This window comes from Aspergillus fumigatus, chromosome 5 (genome assembly GCF_000002655.1).
Source record: "Aspergillus fumigatus Af293 chromosome 5, whole genome shotgun sequence".
NCBI lineage: Eukaryota > Fungi > Ascomycota > Eurotiomycetes > Eurotiales > Aspergillaceae > Aspergillus > Aspergillus fumigatus.
The window spans coordinates 3,163,485-3,182,869 of record NC_007198.1 but is presented as its reverse complement, the minus strand read 5'-3'; the positions used below and the strand labels follow the sequence as shown (position 1 = coordinate 3,182,869).

The window sequence follows — 19,385 nt, the reverse complement described above, 5'->3', positions numbered from 1 at the left end:
TATCTATATTTACTCAAAAGAGATTACAAACCACGATTCGTACAACCACACAATTGACTTGGTCAATCAAGATGTGTTGCAGAGATTAAGTTCAACAACGTGCTATGAGTATGTCACATAATGAAGAGATGGCAGGTGGCCAGTAAGGTGCTTCGTGTTACAGTCCCTTCAGATTTCTACTTTTACCGGATGAGTCCCTCCATGAATCACCATTGCTGACAAGTGATAACGCTGTCGATGTTCGTAGACTCTGAATTCATTCGTGAGATTCCAGTTCCCACAACTGCCCTGTAGCCTTATCACCTGGGTACAACCTAACAGCTATCGCCTCGCCGACAACCATTCATTTGCCTCCTTCCACAATTGAACGTCTTTAAATTCTTTACTGGCGTTCTGTGTGCCCTTGTAAACCTGGTAGAAGAAAAAGATCAGCTCGTGTGGTGAAAATTGGTTCGATTCTTTGGCACTCACCGCATCCCAGAGCTTGAAAGCCTTTTCCAGGTTGCTCGTAAAGCTGTCACTGTGCTGAAACCACTCTTTACCCTTGGACTTTACCTCTAACCGTGCCTCCGGCGAAGTTGGGTCTGCCTGCAGGGGCAGGTCATCGAGATATGTGCGCACTGCAATGCCGAGACCGCAGTCATTGTCGTCAATGAACGGAAGTCTATGAAGGTCAGCGCCGTAGATCTTTGTGAAGCATAATATAAGCCTTACTTGATACTCATCTCAGTCCAGTCATTCCGATCTCTGCTAGCATCTCCGCTGAGAAGCAGACTAGCTAAAACAACTTCGATCAGGTTTCTTAATGTGGAGCGGACCTCAGAAATAAGAGAGCGGTAACAGAGCAATTGCCTGCTTAGGGGCCCTGAATAACCGATATTCTTGTGTTGTATCTTAGCGATACAAGCCACACGTGAGATCAGGATATTGAACTTCTTGTCCTCATCTAGTGGGAGAGGAAAGATCAGTAAGGTATGCATCAAGGCATCAATCAAGTACAATCAACTCACCTGAACCTCTCATTGGTCCTCCTGAGACATGAGAAAACCACTCTTTGAAATTCAGGAGTCCGAAACGAATCAATTCAATGGCGAGGAACGTCGCCTCTTCCAAATTATCGGCGGGATCAAGGACGGAAAGCGCTTGGTCGAGGCAGACACCCCATGAGGTCAGTCGGTGCTTCTCATCTATGTAGCCTCGCAACTGCAGGAACCTCCAGTAGACGTTGGCAAGAATTTCGTCCTGCGATGATAGCAGCTTTTGATAATTAGAACCATTTAAGTTCAAGAAAATCCCTGGTTAGACTCACTTGAGCATCCTTAGACGATGCAAAAGACTTGGCTCCGAAATCGGGATCGTGCAGGCTCTGGACAGCAAACTTGAGCGGCGAGCAGGTACTCTATCAATGGTCAGAGAATACATATTTGGCATGCAGGTAACATTTTGAACCGACCTGTAGCTTCTTTACTCCCTCAGGCAGCTGGTCAGAGCGGATCTTCCACGCCTGGATGGTTTCCTTGACAGATGGAAGCGTCTTCAGTGTGATGGACTTGTCTGACTTTTCGTCAAACCATGTCCGTATATTGATCACTTTAGTCTGGTAGAACCTGTGAAGGGAATTCGAGAGTAAACAGATGGATTGAGTCCTGATTGGAGTGAGCGTGCTGCTCACAGTTTGGCGATATATTTCGGTATCTTCAACTCCCAATGGAAGGGAGATTCGGACCTCGCCAGATGTCAGATAGTTAGGAATTTCCGGGCCAAGGACACCCTTGGAGAGGTAAAAGTAAATTTCTTCAGGCAATCGCTGGCCGATCAGCTCATGCATATCGGACGGGGCGTTCTCCCAATCCATAGGCGCGACCTTGCCATCCACATCCATGATCACATGGTGCTTCACCGTCATGAATGCACGCTTGTAGGCATCGGCATATTGAAGTTCCTGCACGCGACGGTCCTCTTCGAACTGAGCACAGAGAGCCAGTGCATTTCGACCCGCTTGGTTAAATATCGGAAGAGCATCACGAATGCTGACGCTTTTTCCCGGAAATGCTGGGTTTTCGAAGCCCGGGAAAGTTCGCAGGAACGGTGAGCCCAATAACAGGCAGAAATCCAGGAACTGCTCATTTGATAGCCTACCCATTTCATCTTGGCAGGTTTGTTTAGTAATCCAGAAAAACTGAGAAGACTCAACATCCATCCGTGTGATTATTTTGTCGATGTCGAAGAGAAGTGCTTCAGAGGGCCCAAAGACCGCATCGATGACGGGGTTGGAGCCCTTGGCAAGATAGGAAAGCTATCAGAAATGAGAAGTAAGAAACCGAGCCCTTGCGAGTCAATTTCTCCGATGGTCGCTTTCTTACCTGAGCTGCGGCACTGTACGGCGCCACGATAAAATCAACGCCATTTTGGTACAGGATGCGCTGCAAGAACCTGTAAAGGGATTCAGGCCGCGGTGTGCCTGGGGCGGGCGGAGTTTTGTCAGCGCAAACCAGTAAACAGGAATAACGAGGATGCAGAAAGGGCGTCTTACCCGCGCCACTGAATGCGTCGACTACCTGATCCGCCTGTTGTTGGTCATAAAGCTCCCAGGCTTGCTCAAAAGCTCGCAATGACTCTGTCTGCACATGGGGTCGCTGGTCCTTCTTCCCAAACTCTAGGCCATTGAAGACGAAAAGACATGCCACACCCAATTCCTTGAAACTCTGTAACTCTCTCTCAATATTGGTCTTCAGCGCAAACGGGAAGCCGCCCAAAGCGACCAGCAAAGGCTCGCGGGTCGAGTGGTGGAGAAGATGCTGGGAAATGTAGTGCGACGCATCGATGCCAACAACAGCCCCTTTGAGAGCGGAGAGAGGAAGGGACTGGGTGCGGGCAGAGGCCCATTCATCAAGTGGCCGGACTAAGAGTGAGAAAAGCGATTGTAGTCAGCTTCATGAAACTGTTTTGCTTGCGTATGAGCTCGGAGGGGTCTGTAGGAGTCGTCTTACTCGACATCACTTAGAAGCTTGGAGCTGTTTGTCACCGAAGAGAGGTGAATGACCCAATGCCAGGCGTGGAGAGCCCAAACAGGGCAGGAGGGGGGGGGAAGGGGGGAAGTAAAAAGAGGAAGAGAAAAGCGCCAGTGAGGGAGGAGTACAGAGGAGACGGATTGCCCAAGAAGCGAGGTGTCGCTCAAGCTCCGCCTGTCTTTGCGACAATTTGGGTTGAGCAATACTGAATTGAAATCACGGGGCGGAGATCAATGTTTCCGGCATGCACTCTATTTACGGAGTACAATCAGTTACCCCACAAACTATGAGAAACAATTCAGACGCATTCGAGGTTGCAATGTCTTGATAGGTCGATGCTACGTCTATTGTGTTCCTACCATACGCATCAGCTCATCTAGGTGACAAAAGAATCCTATATTAGTCATCTATGCCAACTATACATAGCTTGACCGGCATGCAGGTACTCTGACATGACAGGTATTAACACCCTACGTTGAGAGCTCAACCGTTCTTAGACCCTCAAAATGGCGAAGTGATAACATATCCTCCTGAATATTCGTTTGATAACATGTCATTCACTTCCATGCGACTACCAAGGACCACTAGACGATCCCCGTGTCCAATGTCGCAGTTAGCAATGACACTGAAATATTCGCCCTGGAGCTGGTCACTCGAGAAGGAGCTGATGAACACATGATAGCTTTTCATAAACAGTGCCCTGGCAAGAAGGGGGTGAAATACACTATGCAATCTTCTCAGAGGTCGAGCTGCAAACATGACAACACACGAAGTCAACCAGCAGCTTTTGTTGACCTGCAGAGATCTCGAGATCTGACATCAATGATAACCAACGCCTCATAGCGCCTTGAATGTAAGCAGCAGCAGCATCTACTGTGCAGTCATTCTCGATATGTGTCATTGGCTCATCGTGCTAATCTGCGGGGATGAATTGCGACTAAAAAGTGTCCCCTTAAAGTTATGAAATTACCAAACCAAGCAGTCAATCAAAGCTCTCCATGAGGTTGGTTCTAAAAGCGGGCCAAAACAGAGATACCTCTCTTTGATAGAATTGAAGCCAATCAACCAGTCCTGCGGACACAGTAAGAAATATACCTTGGCATAAGACCGTAGTGGTATCACAACAGAATAGTCGTTACTTGCGTATGTACTACTCACTATCTCACTCGGTAGGTACTCCATTCCTACGTCAAGAGACTGACCAACCGAATTCCAAAAGTGACTCTGTTCATCAATAGCTGGCTGGCAGCATCTGTTTGCCCGGTCCACAGGCGAGATAAGACCGATAGGACGAAATCTAAGACAATCGCATAAGCTCGGCCCTAGTTTCCCGTATCTAGAGCATATCTCTCGGCTGTATCACAAAATATATATAGAGTTCATAGTTCCCGGTGGTTCTCCAGTTCATAGTACTAACATCATTCGCCATTCTTTCCATCACCTGCCCGCCTGCGACATTAAATACGTCTATCTCTAGCTAGATCAAAATGGAACAGACTTCCACGGTGGGACCGCCTATTGAACTCCCCATCATCGACATATCCAATCCCAACGACCCCAATGTGGGTAAGGCCATGCTCGACGCAGCCGCCAAGTACGGCTTTCTGTACGTTGACAGCAAAGGGACCGATTTCGCGGCCGAGGATGTGAAAAGAGCCTTTGAGCTGGTAGATTGCCCCCGATCAACAGTCCATCAAATTCATTAGTTGACAGAGCCTGTAGTCGAAAGCTTTCTTTGCCTCTCCTGCCGAGGAGAAGGCCACTTGCTGTATTAGTCCTAATGTTTGTCCTACCCAATTCTCAACGTATATCGACCGTTACATGACACTGATGCTGGTCGCGTGCAGAATCGTGGCTGGTCAGGCATGCACATCGAAACTCTCGATCCAGAGCATCAAAGGGTAAACCACTCCCTACGACCTTGTTCACCTCTCAGAACGCTGATTGAAGTGCGCCTTATGGCGCATGCTATAGACCGGTGATTTTAAAGAGTACACCCCTAGCCCCGGAACACAATACTTCTTCGACTTGTTCTCACCAGAAACTGCAGGGCCATGAACTTTGGCGAATTCAAGGATGGGAAAGCCCAGCAACCCCTCCCCCCATCGCTGGCCCCTCACGAGGCCGAAATTGGCCATTTCGCCTCCCTCTGCAACAAGACCTGCAATCGCATCTTGAAGCTACTAGCCCTCGGTCTCCAGGTTCGAACTATTAACTAGTCATTCCACGCTTTCCGCTAATCGCTATCGCACAGATCCCGAACGACTTCTTTACATCCCGCCATGACCCCCAGAACGGTCCCACAGGCTGCATACTCCGCTACCTCTACTACCCCTCGATCTTCTCACCCGCAACATCCTCCTACCAGCACGACGTCGACGTGCGCGCTGGTGCCCACTCCGACTACGGCAGTATCACCCTTCTCTTCCAGCGGCCCGGACAGCCAGGTCTCGAGATCCGGACGCCAGATGGTTCCTGGGCTCCTGTGCCCGTGCAGCCGGGCAACGCCGAGGATGCTAGTGCCTACACGTTCCCGCCTATTCTGGTAAACATTGGTGATCTGCTGAGCTACTGGACCGACGGTCTACTCAAGTCGACGATCCACCGTGTCGTGTTCCCCTTGTCTGAACAGCGTAGCCCCAACCCGCAGGACAGGTATAGTATCGCTTACTTCTGTCATCCGGTAGACACCACGGAGTTGGTTCCCGTACCCAGTAAAGCTGTCGTCGCTCATCGCGAGTATTGCAGGAAGAATGGTATTGCCAATGAACAGGTTGGCTTCGGTGGCGGAGCAGGGAACATGGCGCCGGGGAAGCGGGCTTTGACGGCCTACGAACATCTCGAATCGAGACTGGCGGCCACATACGGATTCAAGAAGGAGTGACGTTGTCAATACGGAGAGGTGGCTTCGCATGGAGCTCGTTGATCTAATTTCGCCTGGTCTACTCTTGATTTACCCTAGAACTGCTTCAGTACAGCCGCTTTGTGTCGGTTTTCAAGAGTGTAGAAAGTAGATAGTACGTGTTCAAGTCAGGAAAAAAAGCCAACAGTGCGAGATGCACGGACATCAATCAATCAGTTGAACAGGCAGCCGCATGCCCTGTATATCTTACACCGCATATGGCACTTGATGGTTGAGCTGAGAAAGAAAGAGGGCAATATGGGAAGTTCAGCTCAAAAGATCGCACCAAGTTATTGGCGTTCAACTAAGACAAAGGAAAATCGTGATAAAATTAGAATTCAGCATCACCAAATTGTAAGAAGAAGACAATGGAAACAAAACCAATGAATCAACTAAGGACAAATATGCAGAATCATGAGCGCTAGAGGTATTCCAAGTAGGGCATAAGGCCCCAAGTCAAAGAGACAACATAGAAGAACGCGTAGACCAATGTTAGAGGGCAAACCATTGCAAAAAAGGCATAGACGACATACAAAAGGTATCTTTATGATGAGAGGTAACGCCGCCAAGCTCTGAAATGCCATGCATGGGGTAAATAGGACCTCGCAAAAAGGGTGGGTAAGACACTGGAAATGGGTGACAAATATGACGCTATGCAGGCCAGAATGCATTATTGGGTAGTGGTAATTCCATCCATTCATATCAGGGCGTGGTGTGGCACCAATGACGATGATAAACCCACGCTGCTTTTTGACAATCTTTGCTGCAATATTTGGTGCGGCGGCAACGGCGGCACTTTGCGAATTGACGCTGAAACTCCTCCCACTTTCCGCACTTGTAGTATGCACATTGCCTGATACCTCCTCTAGATTCGTCCTTACGACAAAGATTCCGCATGACCACGCAAGCCCAGTACTGCATGTCTTTTGAGTGGTGACGGACGGTAAATTTCTCAACTAGAGGGAAGATGTTGACATCATCAGGAAGCAGATACTCGTCCTCATCTTCAGGAAACTCAATTGGAGATGTTCCTTCCTCTAGCATTTGAAGTTCGCGATCAATCTTGAGTTTCGGGACGAAATGAGAGTGCTGGAAGTAGGACCGGAGGTTGCAGTACTTGGAGACATAAGCCAAAAGTTGGAGGGACATGAGAACGTCCTCGTCTCTGGGCATAGTTGTCAAAACACCATGAGCGGCTGTGGTTGTTCGATCGCGAAAGTATAGTGAGTAAGGGCTAGGGACAAGAGCAGGGGAGTTGGCGTTATCAGCTGCCTGGGTAGGGGATAACCCCAGAGCGGCATTATTTTGGGCGTTGTCGGTATTGATCATGCTGCCGTCCACTGTGGAACGGTGTGTGATGTTGAAGGTCTCGGCTTCCTGCTCTTCGGATGGATCTGTTACTGTGAGATCGTGTGAATCAGAAACGCCGCCTAGTATCGTGTCTCTGTCGCCGACGTCATCGATGTCCATTCTATTCTGCAGTCCAACGATAGGCTCAGCTGCCTCTGTGGAAGCAGGATCTTCATCCATCGTAGAACCGTCTCCGTTTCCATCATCGGATTCGCCCGATGCTGACTGCTGCTGTCTCAACGACGGACGTTGCCTCGCAATTGTAGCCTGTGCGCTGCTTCGAGGCTGTACAGGAGCATTGGGGGTTGTCGGAGAATCTGGCTGAGAAGTGAGTCCGGTGTGGAAGCCAGGAAGCATGCTTGGTAACCGCTCATTATCACGCACGGGCCGCAGACCGAAGCCATCAGTAGCATCCATTGAAGGCAATGCTGTGGCCAAAGGCTGCATTCTGTGTCGGTGGTTGCCATGTGCAAAGCGGCCGTCATTTGTTCTACGGTGGTGTACATCTTGTCCGAAAGCGCTTCTCTCAGGCGGTGAGGTCATCGGCACTCGAGACGGAGAGGTAACATCCAGCACGTTCGAATCAGCGACATGGTTTTCCTGGAAGAAAGGTTGGGGTGGGATTTCGATACTAGGGGGGGCGTGGCGACGAGAGGTACGCTGTTCAGCTGTCAATGGCTGTTCCAGGAAGGACGGACGTCCAGATACATCATTTGATGTTGGCACAGCTTTCGAATGATGTCTGGATGACTGTCTTTGAGACTCGGAATCGGCCCGGGCTCGTGCCTTGTCGACAACCTTGATGTAGTTATCCAGGATCGTTGCAATTACCGGCACCATATCGGCCTCGACAACCCTTGTTCTCACACTTTCCGAACCTCTCACTCCGATATTCACAACACATTGAAAGGCCAGACTCCACTTCCACATCTCCATGAGATCCCTGCTCCGGCCTTCTTTGAGGATGCACACAAGTCTTTCAATGCCGCCATCGACGGTGAGAATATCGCGAATACGGGCAGAGGATGTAGTGAGATATGCAAGATGATTGAGAGAGTTTATGAGGGGTAAGGTTGATGTGCAATCGAGGGCCCGCCGGTCATATAGGGTTGTAGTAATATTGACAGAGGCTTTGTTAACATTGGGAATGTTGAAGTTCACCTCCCGCATGATGGACAGGAGTTCGCAGGATCCGAGATGATAGACAGAGCAGTTGTTCGATAATAGGAAACTTGCGTGGCTTGATGGAAGGTCGGCGGCGTACGCTCTCAGCCCCTAATGCGGACGAAAGCGTACTGGGGATAAAGATTGTCGGGGGAAAACGAAAAGGTCCGAGAGTCTTGTCGTTTATGTGACAAAATCATGCGGTAAATAGGAGAATGTAAAGATAAACCAAATAGCCTTAAGAGGCCTGTTGATGGACGGGAGATGAGGAAGCTGAAAAGTGATGGAGAAGAGGTCAGTAAAAGGGAGTTTTGATCGAGCCAAGACCAGTCCTTTCAGTCAAAGCCTGATGGTGGTGGTTGCGGCCAGCCACGAGATGGATGATTCAGAGGAGACTGCAAAAACAGGAGTCAGGGGTGAAAGAAAGACCAGAATCGAATATAAGAATGTCAACGAAATGGACCAATATGTATAAATCAAAATAATGATAGAAATGAAAGTCCAAGAGCTGGATGATTAGAAGTCTGGCGGAGGGTTGATTATGTGTTGGAGAGGGGGGCAAAATCAAGAAGAGGAGAAAGTGAGAGAGTGAGAGCGAAGAGCCAGGGAGTGTCTGACTATCAAGCCAAGTCGGGCCAGAGAGCCTAAGCGGAGACTGGGACGAGAAGGGGTTTTTGCTTCATAAATAGTCAACAAACCCAAGATACTATCTATAAGCTATCTGTCTACTCTTTACGAACTCAAGTCGTTGATGGAAGACTCTTCTTTTGCATGCTGATGATCTTATGTACGTTGACTAGTGGTTTCTGTCTCTTTCCTCCACCTGCGATCGAGTCGGCATGTACGGCGGACTCTTAACTACGATGCGGACCTTTGGATTTCGTTAGTTTTGCCACATGTATTACCTATTGCCACGACCGCCACATACAGTAATAGGTAGTCATATACTAAAAATACTAAGTATTAATCGAGTCATCATCTACCTAGTAGGAATATCGACGCCGTAGTATTCGATATCGAGTCATCATCTAGCAGGGGTATCCGAAGATGGACTGGACAATTGAATCGAGATGGATTCATACTTCACACGGTACCACGAAGTCAAGACGGCCGAGGTGGAGAAGGGCCTCGACATCCATATGGGGTACATGGACAATGCTGTTATGAGCTATGCCTGCTTTGGGGTCTATGAGGAGCTAGCAAAATATCTCGTCCAGCGTTATCCCAATAACTTTCGGTTGCAAAAGTACTACCCTGCACAACTGACCCGCGAACAGTTCCAATGACAGCCTGATTGATGGTACTGGACGGTAGACTGACCCCCCGGGGAATTTCAATGGAGCTATGTCACATCCCTTCTCGTTCAGGATGATCCGGTCCTGGTGATCGAAAATAAAGACAGCCCTGTCGAACGCAGGACCGTCCACCATACTAAGGAAAGAGATCGCCAATATCATCTGGGGACGCAACAGTTGTCTGTCAGCCCGGTTTTAGGTAGATTCAACATGTCGCTGGATACGCTGCATTTCGAGGCTGAGGTGTGCCTCACTACGCCGCAAAGTTGCAAACTCCATGAACCGGTTTTTGCAAGGCATTGACACCCGAGCGGCCCGTCGAGCAAAATAACATGGGCCATGTTGATCACCTCTGCAGGCGTACCGTGACTGACCAGACCTTCCGCAGTTCTTCGCTCAGCTCGATTATCGCCTCCATTAGTCTTACGGAATGGGTATCAGAACGGCACCGACGTTGCTTGTGCATACCCTCAACCTCCCATGCGATGGAGCATGCGAAACCTAACAACATGGGTTCAGCATGCACTACAGCAAAGCCGAGGGTTAATCATCGACGAGATCCATTATCTATGTGAGCGACAGACCTCACAACATCTACCTCATTGGAGAGCCACTTTACCATCCGCAAGATCGTGAAAAGTCCTTCTAATTTTACGACGGCTGGCTGAGGTGATTCGAAACTGCGACGATATCACGTCGGTATACAAGGGAAGGCCGCTTGGGAGAACTCCGTTTCCTTACTTGGATGAGCAGGATCGACTGCAGGAGGATATGTTTGGTAAGCAAACGGAAGACAATATCCGTCTTCACTTACATTTAAACGTGACAACGAAGGTTCTGCGTCCCTTTGGACTGGCTTATTGTTGCTCTCAAATATCTCCGACACTGGTGTTGTTCTACTCCGTATAGTGTATCTAGGCGGGAGAATATACACCCAACGGCTTGGTACATATTCACAATGGCAGCTTGTATAGGTGGAACACTCCTTGTAGCTAAGTATGCTGACCCAGAAGTAGCGGTTGGATATAATATTTGTTACGGTGCAAACAACGAAAAAAGAATGGGATGAGCCGGGATTGAACCGGCGACCTTACGATTATGTGACTGAATAACTTCAGTCGTACGCTCTCCCAACTGAGCTATCACCCCAGTGAGTGATGTTGCTACAAGGAAATCAAGCTGAGGAGGGTAGAAGCAAGAAAGGAAAAATGAATTGTTAAAGTGTAAAAAACGAATGGGGTGAGCCGGGATTGAACCGGCGACCTTACGATTAAGTGACTGAGTAACTTCAGTCGTACGCTCTCCCAACTGAGCTATCACCCCAATTGATGGTTTGGGCATTACATTTTTGCCACTAGGAGCTAGGTTGAATTGATGAACAACTCGGTAACTCCCATAAGTACATGTTCATCGAATTTTTACACCGAGCTATCCCTGTCCTACGGTCTGAAAAGTAGCAATAGATATTATCAAACTACGGAGCTACCATGCTGTCAGCCAGTAGTTGATCAACCCAAGCTGACAATGGAAAAGAAGTTAGTTATATATTTATGTGGGACGCCATCCGACTGAACCATCACCGTGTTTGTTTTGGGTATCAATATTTCCTTCGACACTTCTGATGGGGGGTTTCTGTGCTTCTTTCTCATGATCCTTTTCTAACTCCTGTAGACCCCGTAGAATCTTTCGAATTTGTCGCCTCTGTCCCTTCATTTACTTGTCGTGCGGGCACTGCTCGTGGAAGTTTTCCTTCGTAGACAGGCCTGCCAACCTTGCAGCCAGACCGAATGCTGCATCCTGAACTTTTGCTTGGATACGTCCGTCAGAGACACCGTTCGTCTTAGTAACTGGTCTGGGCCGGATAAACCACTGAGGGTGATGCATCGAACGCACGAAGCGTTGTGAAGTTTTACCATCTCTTCTAGGTCCAGATAGAGTTTGATCCCCATACTTCCCCCACAAGGGGAGTCAGATCAGCCGACGATGCTGTTTTACTTTCCTCCACACAACCTCGCCCCAACATATCTCGACGATAGCAGACATGTTTTGACACAGATCGCGAACGAAATCGTCGAGGGGCTTTTTGGACGTCATCTATCCAGAGGTGAAAATAAACCAGTGTCTCCTCTCTGCGGCAAACCCGGTCAACATAAATGAATTTTGGGACAAGAATCAGTCTTTGGGTAGTAAATAAATAATTGAGTTGCTTGCGTGTTCGTTCTCATCATTATAGGTCCGTGACATATGATGTTGGATTAAGGAGAATGGTGCGCTATGGGGCCAGCGTTGAATCCACTAGGGCGTTTGAGACAGTGAGCTGGTCTCTCACTTCGGCGCTGTCTCCAACCATTGGCCTCTTCATGAAAGGGCTCGCTAAACCGCCCTTCAAATTCCCAGACATGTTGTGGCCCTGCGCACCGCCGGGTCAGCATATATCCGAAGACAAGAGGTCTGATATGACATGCGATGCGGAAGTTCCCTTTCAAGCATCCGTATCAAATGCATGAGTGGCTGGCAAGACTTCACACTCATATTCATTCAGGATATGACTTGGTTCCTCAAACCGAACATGTACAGAGAGTTGAAGGGGATGGGAATCCTGATCGTTCTCCATGGTGGGGTGGGCATATGAAGGGAATTGCAGTCAGTATAGATCTGTTGGGTGGAGTCATAGACGAGGTCTGGTTTGTATTGAGGTCAGAGGGGAAATGGGTGAGAAGGATAGGAAGGAAGAGGCAGGGGGGGAGAGGAAATGAGCGAATGGGTTTTGGGAATGGTGGTTGCTGGAGAGTTTGATATTGCCTTGATATTCTTGTATTGAAAGGAAGACATAGCTGTAATATATACCTACCTAGGTATGTACCTTTCATACCCCCCCCCCCCCCCAAAAAAGCTCGCCGTGCAGGTGTTAGATAGGCCCATAGTCTCCCCTGCATCCATATCCCTACCGAGCCTGCTCAAAAATCGCCGCATCCCAGCATCAAAAAGCTTACAGAGTAGTTGCCAGACGTAACTGGACCCTGGACCAAGTGATCTGCAAAGAGCCGCCACAAAAGACATCGGGCCACACGTATGCAGGCAATTATACTGTTTCCTTGCTGAATAGCCCTGAACCTGTGCTCGTATACTTTGTTCTCACTACTCCCATCGATTTAGGTAATCTCATGCCTTGTATCGGCTTCGTGCTGTACACTACCTACATCTAGATACCTATATTATGAGGTGATGGTGAGCACGTTACTCCTCACGAGGCACTATTCCTTGCCTGCTTCCCGTAAATTGGGGTGATAGCTCAGTTGGGAGAGCGTACGACTGAAGTTACTCAGTCACATAATCGTAAGGTCGCCGGTTCAATCCCGGCTCACCCCAGTTTTTTGTATTTGTTGTATACTTTGCTTTGTTTTACTTTTACCATTTTATTTTTCTCCATCCTTTTTGTTTTTCCAACAATGCCACTTTAGCAACTTGAGTATTTCTAAACAGTCAACGGGTAAGCTTTTAGAAAGGCTAAACTCCCATCAATCACATGATGATTGAGACACCGAAGCTTATTATAAATCTAACTCATATAAAATAATCATGTGCAGTTTTCCATCAATTGGGGTGATAGCTCAGTTGGGAGAGCGTACGACTGAAGTTACTCAGTCACTTAATCGTAAGGTCGCCGGTTCAATCCCGGCTCACCCCATTCGTTTTTGCTCTTTGTCTCCCCCCTCCCTCTCTATTTGTGTACACAGCATATCGCTTGCTTGTCAAAGTTACCAAGACAAAGGGGCCGCCGGGGATATCTGGGCCAGGTTTCACCCCCCTAGTCGACGCTGACAGGAGCAGACTTTCGCAGCGTTCAAGGTACTTCATCCTTCTCTATAGATTGAATGATGCTTCGTCCTACCCGACGGGAAGAGACAAATACCTCTCTACACACACGTCCAGCAAAGTATTCACCAATGACCATACACAGTGAAGCGCCTTCCGGCGCCTGGGTAGGCGAACTAACCGAGGCTGGATCTTGACCAAGAGACCTACACAAAAATCTTTGGGCGGCTCTTTATTGAAATCAAGGTAGAGAGAAGCCTTGGATTATTTCCTGTCCACATGTGCTTTTAGATGCACGGATTAAGGTGCGTTTATATTTAGAAATCCATCATGTATTGCGCACCAGCAGACATCCATTTAGCCGCCTATCACCACGGCAAAAATAGTATGTACAGGCATTCAACATCTGGAGTCCAGAACGCAGACTTCAGCGTTGCACCCCGTACTATTCTCGCTCATACAGGCTGGTATTCCTGCGTCATGCACAAGAGTCTATTTTACTTCATCCCTCGAAAGCATGATAGGATAATTAACAGTCCTCAGATAGCCAACCTCGGGATTGTTCGTTAGGCCAGGCGTCCCAGGGCCTAGATACCTGTATGTAGTAGGAGCGCTTTAGGTTAGTCAGGGTTCAGGAACGACAAACGTTGGGCAATGAGCGATCATTCAACAGTGGAGTCAGATCCTGCATTTCAAGAGTCGAAGTGGATAAGAGATTTCAGTATGGAGTCAAATCTAAATGGGACCCGCTGCAGCGTGTGGGCTTGCGTCTCGGGGGCACAGTATGCCAAGGCATTCAAAATGTAGTTTTTGCCACAAAACCTCTCCAACTGAAATAGTATACTAGAATATAAAGTCGGGTTATGATCGATTATGACTAGCAGTTACCTTCGTATGAGGAGATAGAAGGTTGAGAACATAGTTGGCCCCCCTTTGCCCTTGCGGAGAAAAACATTAAAAGGGTTGTATGGTGCACCACTTGCTCATCTCTGATGAGGTCTCCGAGGCTATCGGTTTAAAATCCCTACCTCCGGATTTTTAGCAAGTTTTTCTGCATGATCCAGGGGCCAGACACCGCAGAAGAGAAAAAAATATTCGAGAACGATGCCGAATGTGAATATGAAGGAATTAACAGTATTGATACAATATCAAGTGACAGTCTATATAGTTGTTAGCTCTCTTCTCCACTAAAGCGAGACCAGACATAGGCACTATTTCATTGAATTTGTCTCGTTTTCCAATCTACTTGGACTTCGAAATAAGTAAATAATGCTCGGGATCTACGTTTACTGGAAGGATCACAATGTAACTCCGTATTGACTACTGATATCACATACATAGGACTATCAGATTACCCGCACGCTACGACTCGCATACATGCCAATTACAATAATGGAAATGCGCATAAGACTGTGTTCCAATCAGAAAAGTCATCAACTTCTATTATTAAGTTGATAATTTCTATTACAATCACCGCAATAAGATTAATTACCACAATCCATGTTTTCCTCAATTTCTCCAGAAGACTGGAATGTCTTAATCTCCTCCACCATCACCAATCAATGACCTGAAATTGCACTTGGCTGCATCTTAGTGACTGTAATAACCTTGATAATTTAACCATACAAATTACAGGACAGCCACCACCTTCTGTGTGGAGTTCGGAGTACGATACCTCATCCATACATAGCGTGGGTCCAGATACCCAATCAAGGTTTGTTGCGGTTTTTTTTCCGTTGGTATCCATCCAGGAGGCTCCGTCAATTACCAAGCAGTTCATGACTCTGTTCAGCTGGTTGCTACTGGCAGGTGCTGTCTGGGCCTAATGAGCATGTACAAGTATCCCCTTCTGCAAACCATGTCCGACAGTGAGCAGCTACCTACTTTCTACGCAGTCGGTTAGGTGGCTATCCAAGTAGCGATACAACGACACAGAGCATTGCTTCATCGCATCGATGGGGTAGATACTAATATCCAACTATGCATCAATTCACAACTGTCAACTGTTGATCCGTCAAATCGATCGACCCCAAAAATACATACCTGAGTCGGCACGACTGCAGTAATCAGTCCATCTGAGCCCTTTTATGGACACATTCTGAAAGTGAAGCAAACTGAAAGGGGAAGATTCAATGACAGAATGAAAATAGATTTAAAACCTACAATGTCTATGAGTGTAATGATTTACTGTTACCCTAGGGTATGGAACTTCGTAGTGAGGTGGTAGTGGTAGTAGAAGTGGTAGTGTACTACTTCCCCTTAACTGCTTGGTAAGTAACCATTGATTGCTGTTGTTACGGGGGTGTCATCTCCAGTCAATTTGTTTCCCCTACATTAACGTTGTTTTTCCCTCCTTCCTTTAATCAACTTTTCCTTCGGGTTTTGTGGCCCTTCTCCTCTGTAATAATAAATCCTTTCTTATCATAACCATACATAATCCTTGCTTTCTTCAATACCTTCTTCTTCGGCACGTATACCCCTGCCTCGTTCAAAGCTCGAACCACCACTGTACCGGGTCGAAACTTTCTTTCTTCACTCGGTCGCTTCCGCCGTAACTCTCGCTCCACACCAATCAACCCCCTCGTCCCGCAGCTCCCTCTCTCTCAACTCTTCCTTTCTGTCTGTTCCTTTCCTACTGCCGTCTTCCCGCCTCCTCTCCCGGTCATCCCAATCCGATCCCCTGGGATTCACAGCGCCGCCTCCTTCGACATCGTTTCACATCCCTCGCCCGCCTATTCTCATTTACCAAACCTGCCCATACCAGGGACCTCCTTTCTGGTCGAAATGGCAGCCGATATGAGCGGCGAGCAAATGCAGGCCAAGATTACCGCGGCCAGGCGCGAAGCTGAAGGTCTCAAGGACAAAATCAAGCGCAGAAAAGATGAGCTGGCAGATACAACCCGTACGAATCCTTTAAGCCATTACCTTTTGCAAAGTTTCAATTCCTGGAATTGCAGCGGCTTGTTTACTGCCATTGCTTTGCAAATGTCTATGTTCCATTTCGGCTACTGACCCCCTTAAACAGTTCGTCAGGTTGCGCAGAACCAGACCGACGCCCTACCTCGCATCGGAATGAAGCCTCGACGGACGCTCAAGGGCCACCTGGCCAAGATCTACGCCATGCACTGGTCAACTGACCGTCGTCATTTAGTGTCCGCCTCGCAGGACGGTAAATTGATTATTTGGGACGCCTACACCACCAACAAAGTCCATGCCATTCCTTTGAGATCATCGTGGGTGATGACCTGCGCTTATGCTCCAAGTGGTAACTACGTGGCGTGTGGAGGTCTTGACAACATCTGCTCTATCTACAACCTCTCCTCCCGTGAAGGCCCAACCCGTGTCGCGCGGGAACTGTCGGGGCACTCGGGCTACCTCTCGTGCTGCCGTTTCATTAACGATCGTCGCATTATCACCTCCTCTGGTGACATGACATGCATGCTGTGGGATATTGAGTCAGGATCCAAGGTAACTGAGTTTGCGGATCACCTGGGAGATGTCATGTCGATCAGCATCAACCCCACGAACCAGAACATCTTTGTTTCAGGCGCCTGCGACGCTTTCGCCAAGCTTTGGGATATCCGTACCGGAAAGGCCGTTCAGACTTTTGCCGGACACGAATCAGATATCAACGCCATTCAATTCTTCCCCGACGGGAACGCTTTTGGAACAGGTTCTGATGACACCTCCTGCCGTCTCTTCGACATCCGTGCGGATCGGGAGTTGAACATCTATCAGGTAAACTTGTGTTCTTGTTCAAGATTTCTGCAGCGTTCATAGTTAATGAGTCTCGCTTTGCTGTAGAGCGATCAAATTCTCTGTGGCATCACGTCTGTTGCTTTCTCGGTCTCTGGACGATTGCTCTTCGCCGGCTATGATGACTTCGAGTGCAAGGTATGTGCACGGTACAATATTCATTGCACAGGGGCGTAAGCTGACGTTTGCAGGTCTGGGATGTTCTTCGAGGTGACAAGGTCGGCTCTTTGAGTGGCCACGAAAACCGTGTCAGCTGCCTTGGAGTCAGCAATGACGGCATCAGTTTGTGCACTGGATCCTGGGATTCTCTTGTAAGTGCCTTGAAAGCGATTAAATATTCCCCATTGTTATTTCGGTTTATTGTTTTTCTTGTCTTCATTTCACAATCACTAATATTTCTATTCGTGGTAAAGCTCAAGGTTTGGGCCTGGTAAAAGAACAGAATCATCGACCAAAGATACCCCGTCTCAGTCATTTGCGATTCCATCATTCGGCTTCTTTTCTATTCATTTCCTGCAACAATAGGTTGGATGTCCGCCGTTGTACGATACATTTTCATATTTTCTTTTTTTCCAAGAGCAATGTCCGCTTTTAATCTTCCATCCGGAACTACAAAAGACGTTTGCGGGGAGCCGGACGATGATCGAATCACTTGGACCTAGATCAAGGTGATTGGGTACCTGATCGAGATTTGAAAACTTCAGAAGTTGGCCGTCGGGCCAAATTAATGAATCCGGAAATCTAGGTGACAACGTTCGATGGCTGACGTTGTGAGAGCGCACATATATTGTCTTTGATTTTCTTTACTATTTTGACGATGACATTGATCTATGAGCCCCCCTAGGATGGCTGGCTGAGGAGTGTTCCCATAGCCTAAACTCACGATCCATTCAAGCACTCCTCGTGCAGTGAACAATGGGTGAGACCGGCAGACACGTCCGCGTCCTTGAGCACTTCTTCGTTCTTCTCATTACCCCCTTTTCCCTTTTAAAGGGGTTTTCGCTTGCAAGCCCTATCCTATAACCTTTGCTCTTTCGTCTGGCATATCCTATTCCCGTCTTTACGTGGTTGCTTTTTTTGGGGTCTTACGGGACTCTTCATTTTTTTCTGATTTCTATCTCATTTACCTATTCATTTTTGATCAGCCCCTCTTGCGCATTGACTTTCTTCCTGCATGTATTCATCTTGCGGCTGATAGGACGGGAGGGAATGTTTTCGAACGGGGCCATGACGTTTCCTTTGTCTGACTTGTGGCGAATGTTCTCTTAGTTAACTAATTAATCTGACATTACAAACATTTATTATTGACTCCACAATTTTCTCGTTTCTTGCGCTACCGCTGCCGACATCACGCAACCATCGGCCTCTTGTCAGCGGGGGCTCAGCTGAATACGATATGGGCGGTGAGGGCCGCAATTGACATACTGCTGTATCTGAAAGCTCTCGTAGGTCTGCTTCAGCCTGGGCTTGTTTCACATGAGTCTGACAATTTCTTGATACAAGGCATACCAGAAGTGCCTACATGCCATGTACGGATCAAGATGAGTGAGTTTGGCCTTGGGCTCAAGTTTCGCCGGAAACCATGGTGCCATTAAGACGCAGGAGCTTAGGTATCATCCTTCCACTCCAAGGCATGAGACTGTGAGGCGTCCCTACGATGAAACCCAATCAGCCGACGGGCTGCGTGCATCTACCGGTTCATGACATCAGCTAGCAAGAAGCTACAAGGCGTAGATGTCAAGACGGAAAATGATTCCACGCATTGGTTGTCTCTTTCCCATCCTGCAAGGAGTGCTCCAGTGAGGGGACCGGGCGTATAGCGAACCATGCTGGAGTGCTAGGCTGCTTGTAAGTTCCTTAGGCATCACGAGATCCTATCCTGCGTTGATATAGACTTAAAGAGGCATAAACATGTCCTTGGCAGCCAGCAGCAAATCGAGGCCAGTACGAAGTACTTGGATGGTGACAAGCGCAGCAACCGCGCCATAACTGAGGGATCTAGATATGAGTTGCGATTTGATATTTCCATCGGGCTGTTCGGAGGCATGGCCATGGATCTGCATTTGGAACATCTCCACGTGGCTGTGATGC

The 19,385-nt window shown here is 48.1% G+C and overlaps 5 protein-coding genes and 4 non-coding genes across 9 annotated transcripts; 5 read left to right on the top strand and 4 right to left on the bottom strand.

Annotated features, from left to right (window-relative positions):
* Positions 1 to 23: 23 nt before the first annotated feature.
* On the bottom strand, positions 24 to 2,997 carry AFUA_5G12250 (MKT1 family protein; the record flags this gene model as incomplete). Its single annotated transcript, XM_077804867.1, has 8 exons — positions 24 to 664; positions 715 to 946; positions 1,011 to 1,257; positions 1,310 to 1,399; positions 1,454 to 2,296; positions 2,364 to 2,461; positions 2,534 to 2,902; positions 2,991 to 2,997. 8 exons carry the CDS (start codon positions 2,995 to 2,997, stop codon positions 322 to 324), a joined length of 2,229 nt encoding a protein of 742 aa, XP_077661003.1. The 3' UTR covers positions 24 to 321.
* Positions 2,998 to 4,423: 1,426 nt separating this feature from the next.
* AFUA_5G12242 (uncharacterized protein) lies at positions 4,424 to 5,895 on the top strand (the record flags this gene model as incomplete). The annotated part of the gene is made up of 6 exons (XM_077804866.1): positions 4,424 to 4,678; positions 4,734 to 4,793; positions 4,859 to 4,912; positions 4,986 to 5,002; positions 5,062 to 5,212; positions 5,266 to 5,895. The coding sequence occupies exons 1-6, from the start codon at positions 4,499 to 4,501 to the stop codon at positions 5,893 to 5,895; spliced, it is 1,092 nt and encodes a 363-aa protein (XP_077661002.1). The 5' UTR covers positions 4,424 to 4,498.
* Positions 5,896 to 6,615: 720 nt separating this feature from the next.
* samB (MYND-type zinc finger protein MUB1) lies at positions 6,616 to 8,433 on the bottom strand (the record flags this gene model as incomplete). The annotated part of the gene is made up of 1 exon (XM_748335.1): positions 6,616 to 8,433. One exon carries the CDS (start codon positions 8,431 to 8,433, stop codon positions 6,616 to 6,618), a length of 1,818 nt encoding a protein of 605 aa, XP_753428.1.
* A 1,064-nt stretch (positions 8,434 to 9,497) lies between these two features.
* Positions 9,498 to 9,713, top strand: AFUA_5G12220 (uncharacterized protein; the record flags this gene model as incomplete). The annotated part of the gene is made up of 1 exon (XM_748336.1): positions 9,498 to 9,713. The coding sequence occupies one exon, from the start codon at positions 9,498 to 9,500 to the stop codon at positions 9,711 to 9,713; it is 216 nt and encodes a 71-aa protein (XP_753429.1).
* Positions 9,714 to 10,783: 1,070 nt separating this feature from the next.
* Positions 10,784 to 10,871, bottom strand: tF(GAA)3. The gene is given in 2 exon segments: positions 10,784 to 10,819; positions 10,835 to 10,871. It is a non-coding gene (tRNA).
* Positions 10,872 to 10,957: 86 nt separating this feature from the next.
* tF(GAA)2 lies at positions 10,958 to 11,045 on the bottom strand. Its single transcript is given in 2 exon segments — positions 10,958 to 10,993; positions 11,009 to 11,045. It is a non-coding gene (tRNA).
* A 1,958-nt stretch (positions 11,046 to 13,003) lies between these two features.
* tF(GAA)4 lies at positions 13,004 to 13,091 on the top strand. The gene is given in 2 exon segments: positions 13,004 to 13,040; positions 13,056 to 13,091. It is a non-coding gene (tRNA).
* Positions 13,092 to 13,322: 231 nt separating this feature from the next.
* On the top strand, positions 13,323 to 13,410 carry tF(GAA)5. Its single transcript is given in 2 exon segments — positions 13,323 to 13,359; positions 13,375 to 13,410. It is a non-coding gene (tRNA).
* A 1,842-nt stretch (positions 13,411 to 15,252) lies between these two features.
* On the top strand, positions 15,253 to 18,608 carry sfaD (WD40 repeat domain-containing protein). Its single transcript, XM_024489248.2, has 4 exons — positions 15,253 to 16,440; positions 16,564 to 17,276; positions 17,343 to 17,432; positions 17,486 to 18,608. The coding sequence occupies exons 1-4, from the start codon at positions 16,323 to 16,325 to the stop codon at positions 17,726 to 17,728; spliced, it is 1,164 nt and encodes a 387-aa protein (XP_024345016.1). The 5' UTR covers positions 15,253 to 16,322; the 3' UTR covers positions 17,729 to 18,608.
* The last annotated feature ends 777 nt before the right edge of the window (positions 18,609 to 19,385 follow it).

Coding starts and splice junctions, on each gene's coding strand:
- sfaD (XM_024489248.2), top strand. CDS start 16,323: ATGGCAGCCGATATGAGCGGCGAGCAAATGCAGGCCAAGATTACCGCG. Junction 16,441..16,563: donor TGAGCTGGCAGATACAACCC/GTACGAATCCTT, acceptor CCCCTTAAACAG/TTCGTCAGGTTGCGCAGAAC. Junction 17,433..17,485: donor ATGATGACTTCGAGTGCAAG/GTATGTGCACGG, acceptor TGACGTTTGCAG/GTCTGGGATGTTCTTCGAGG.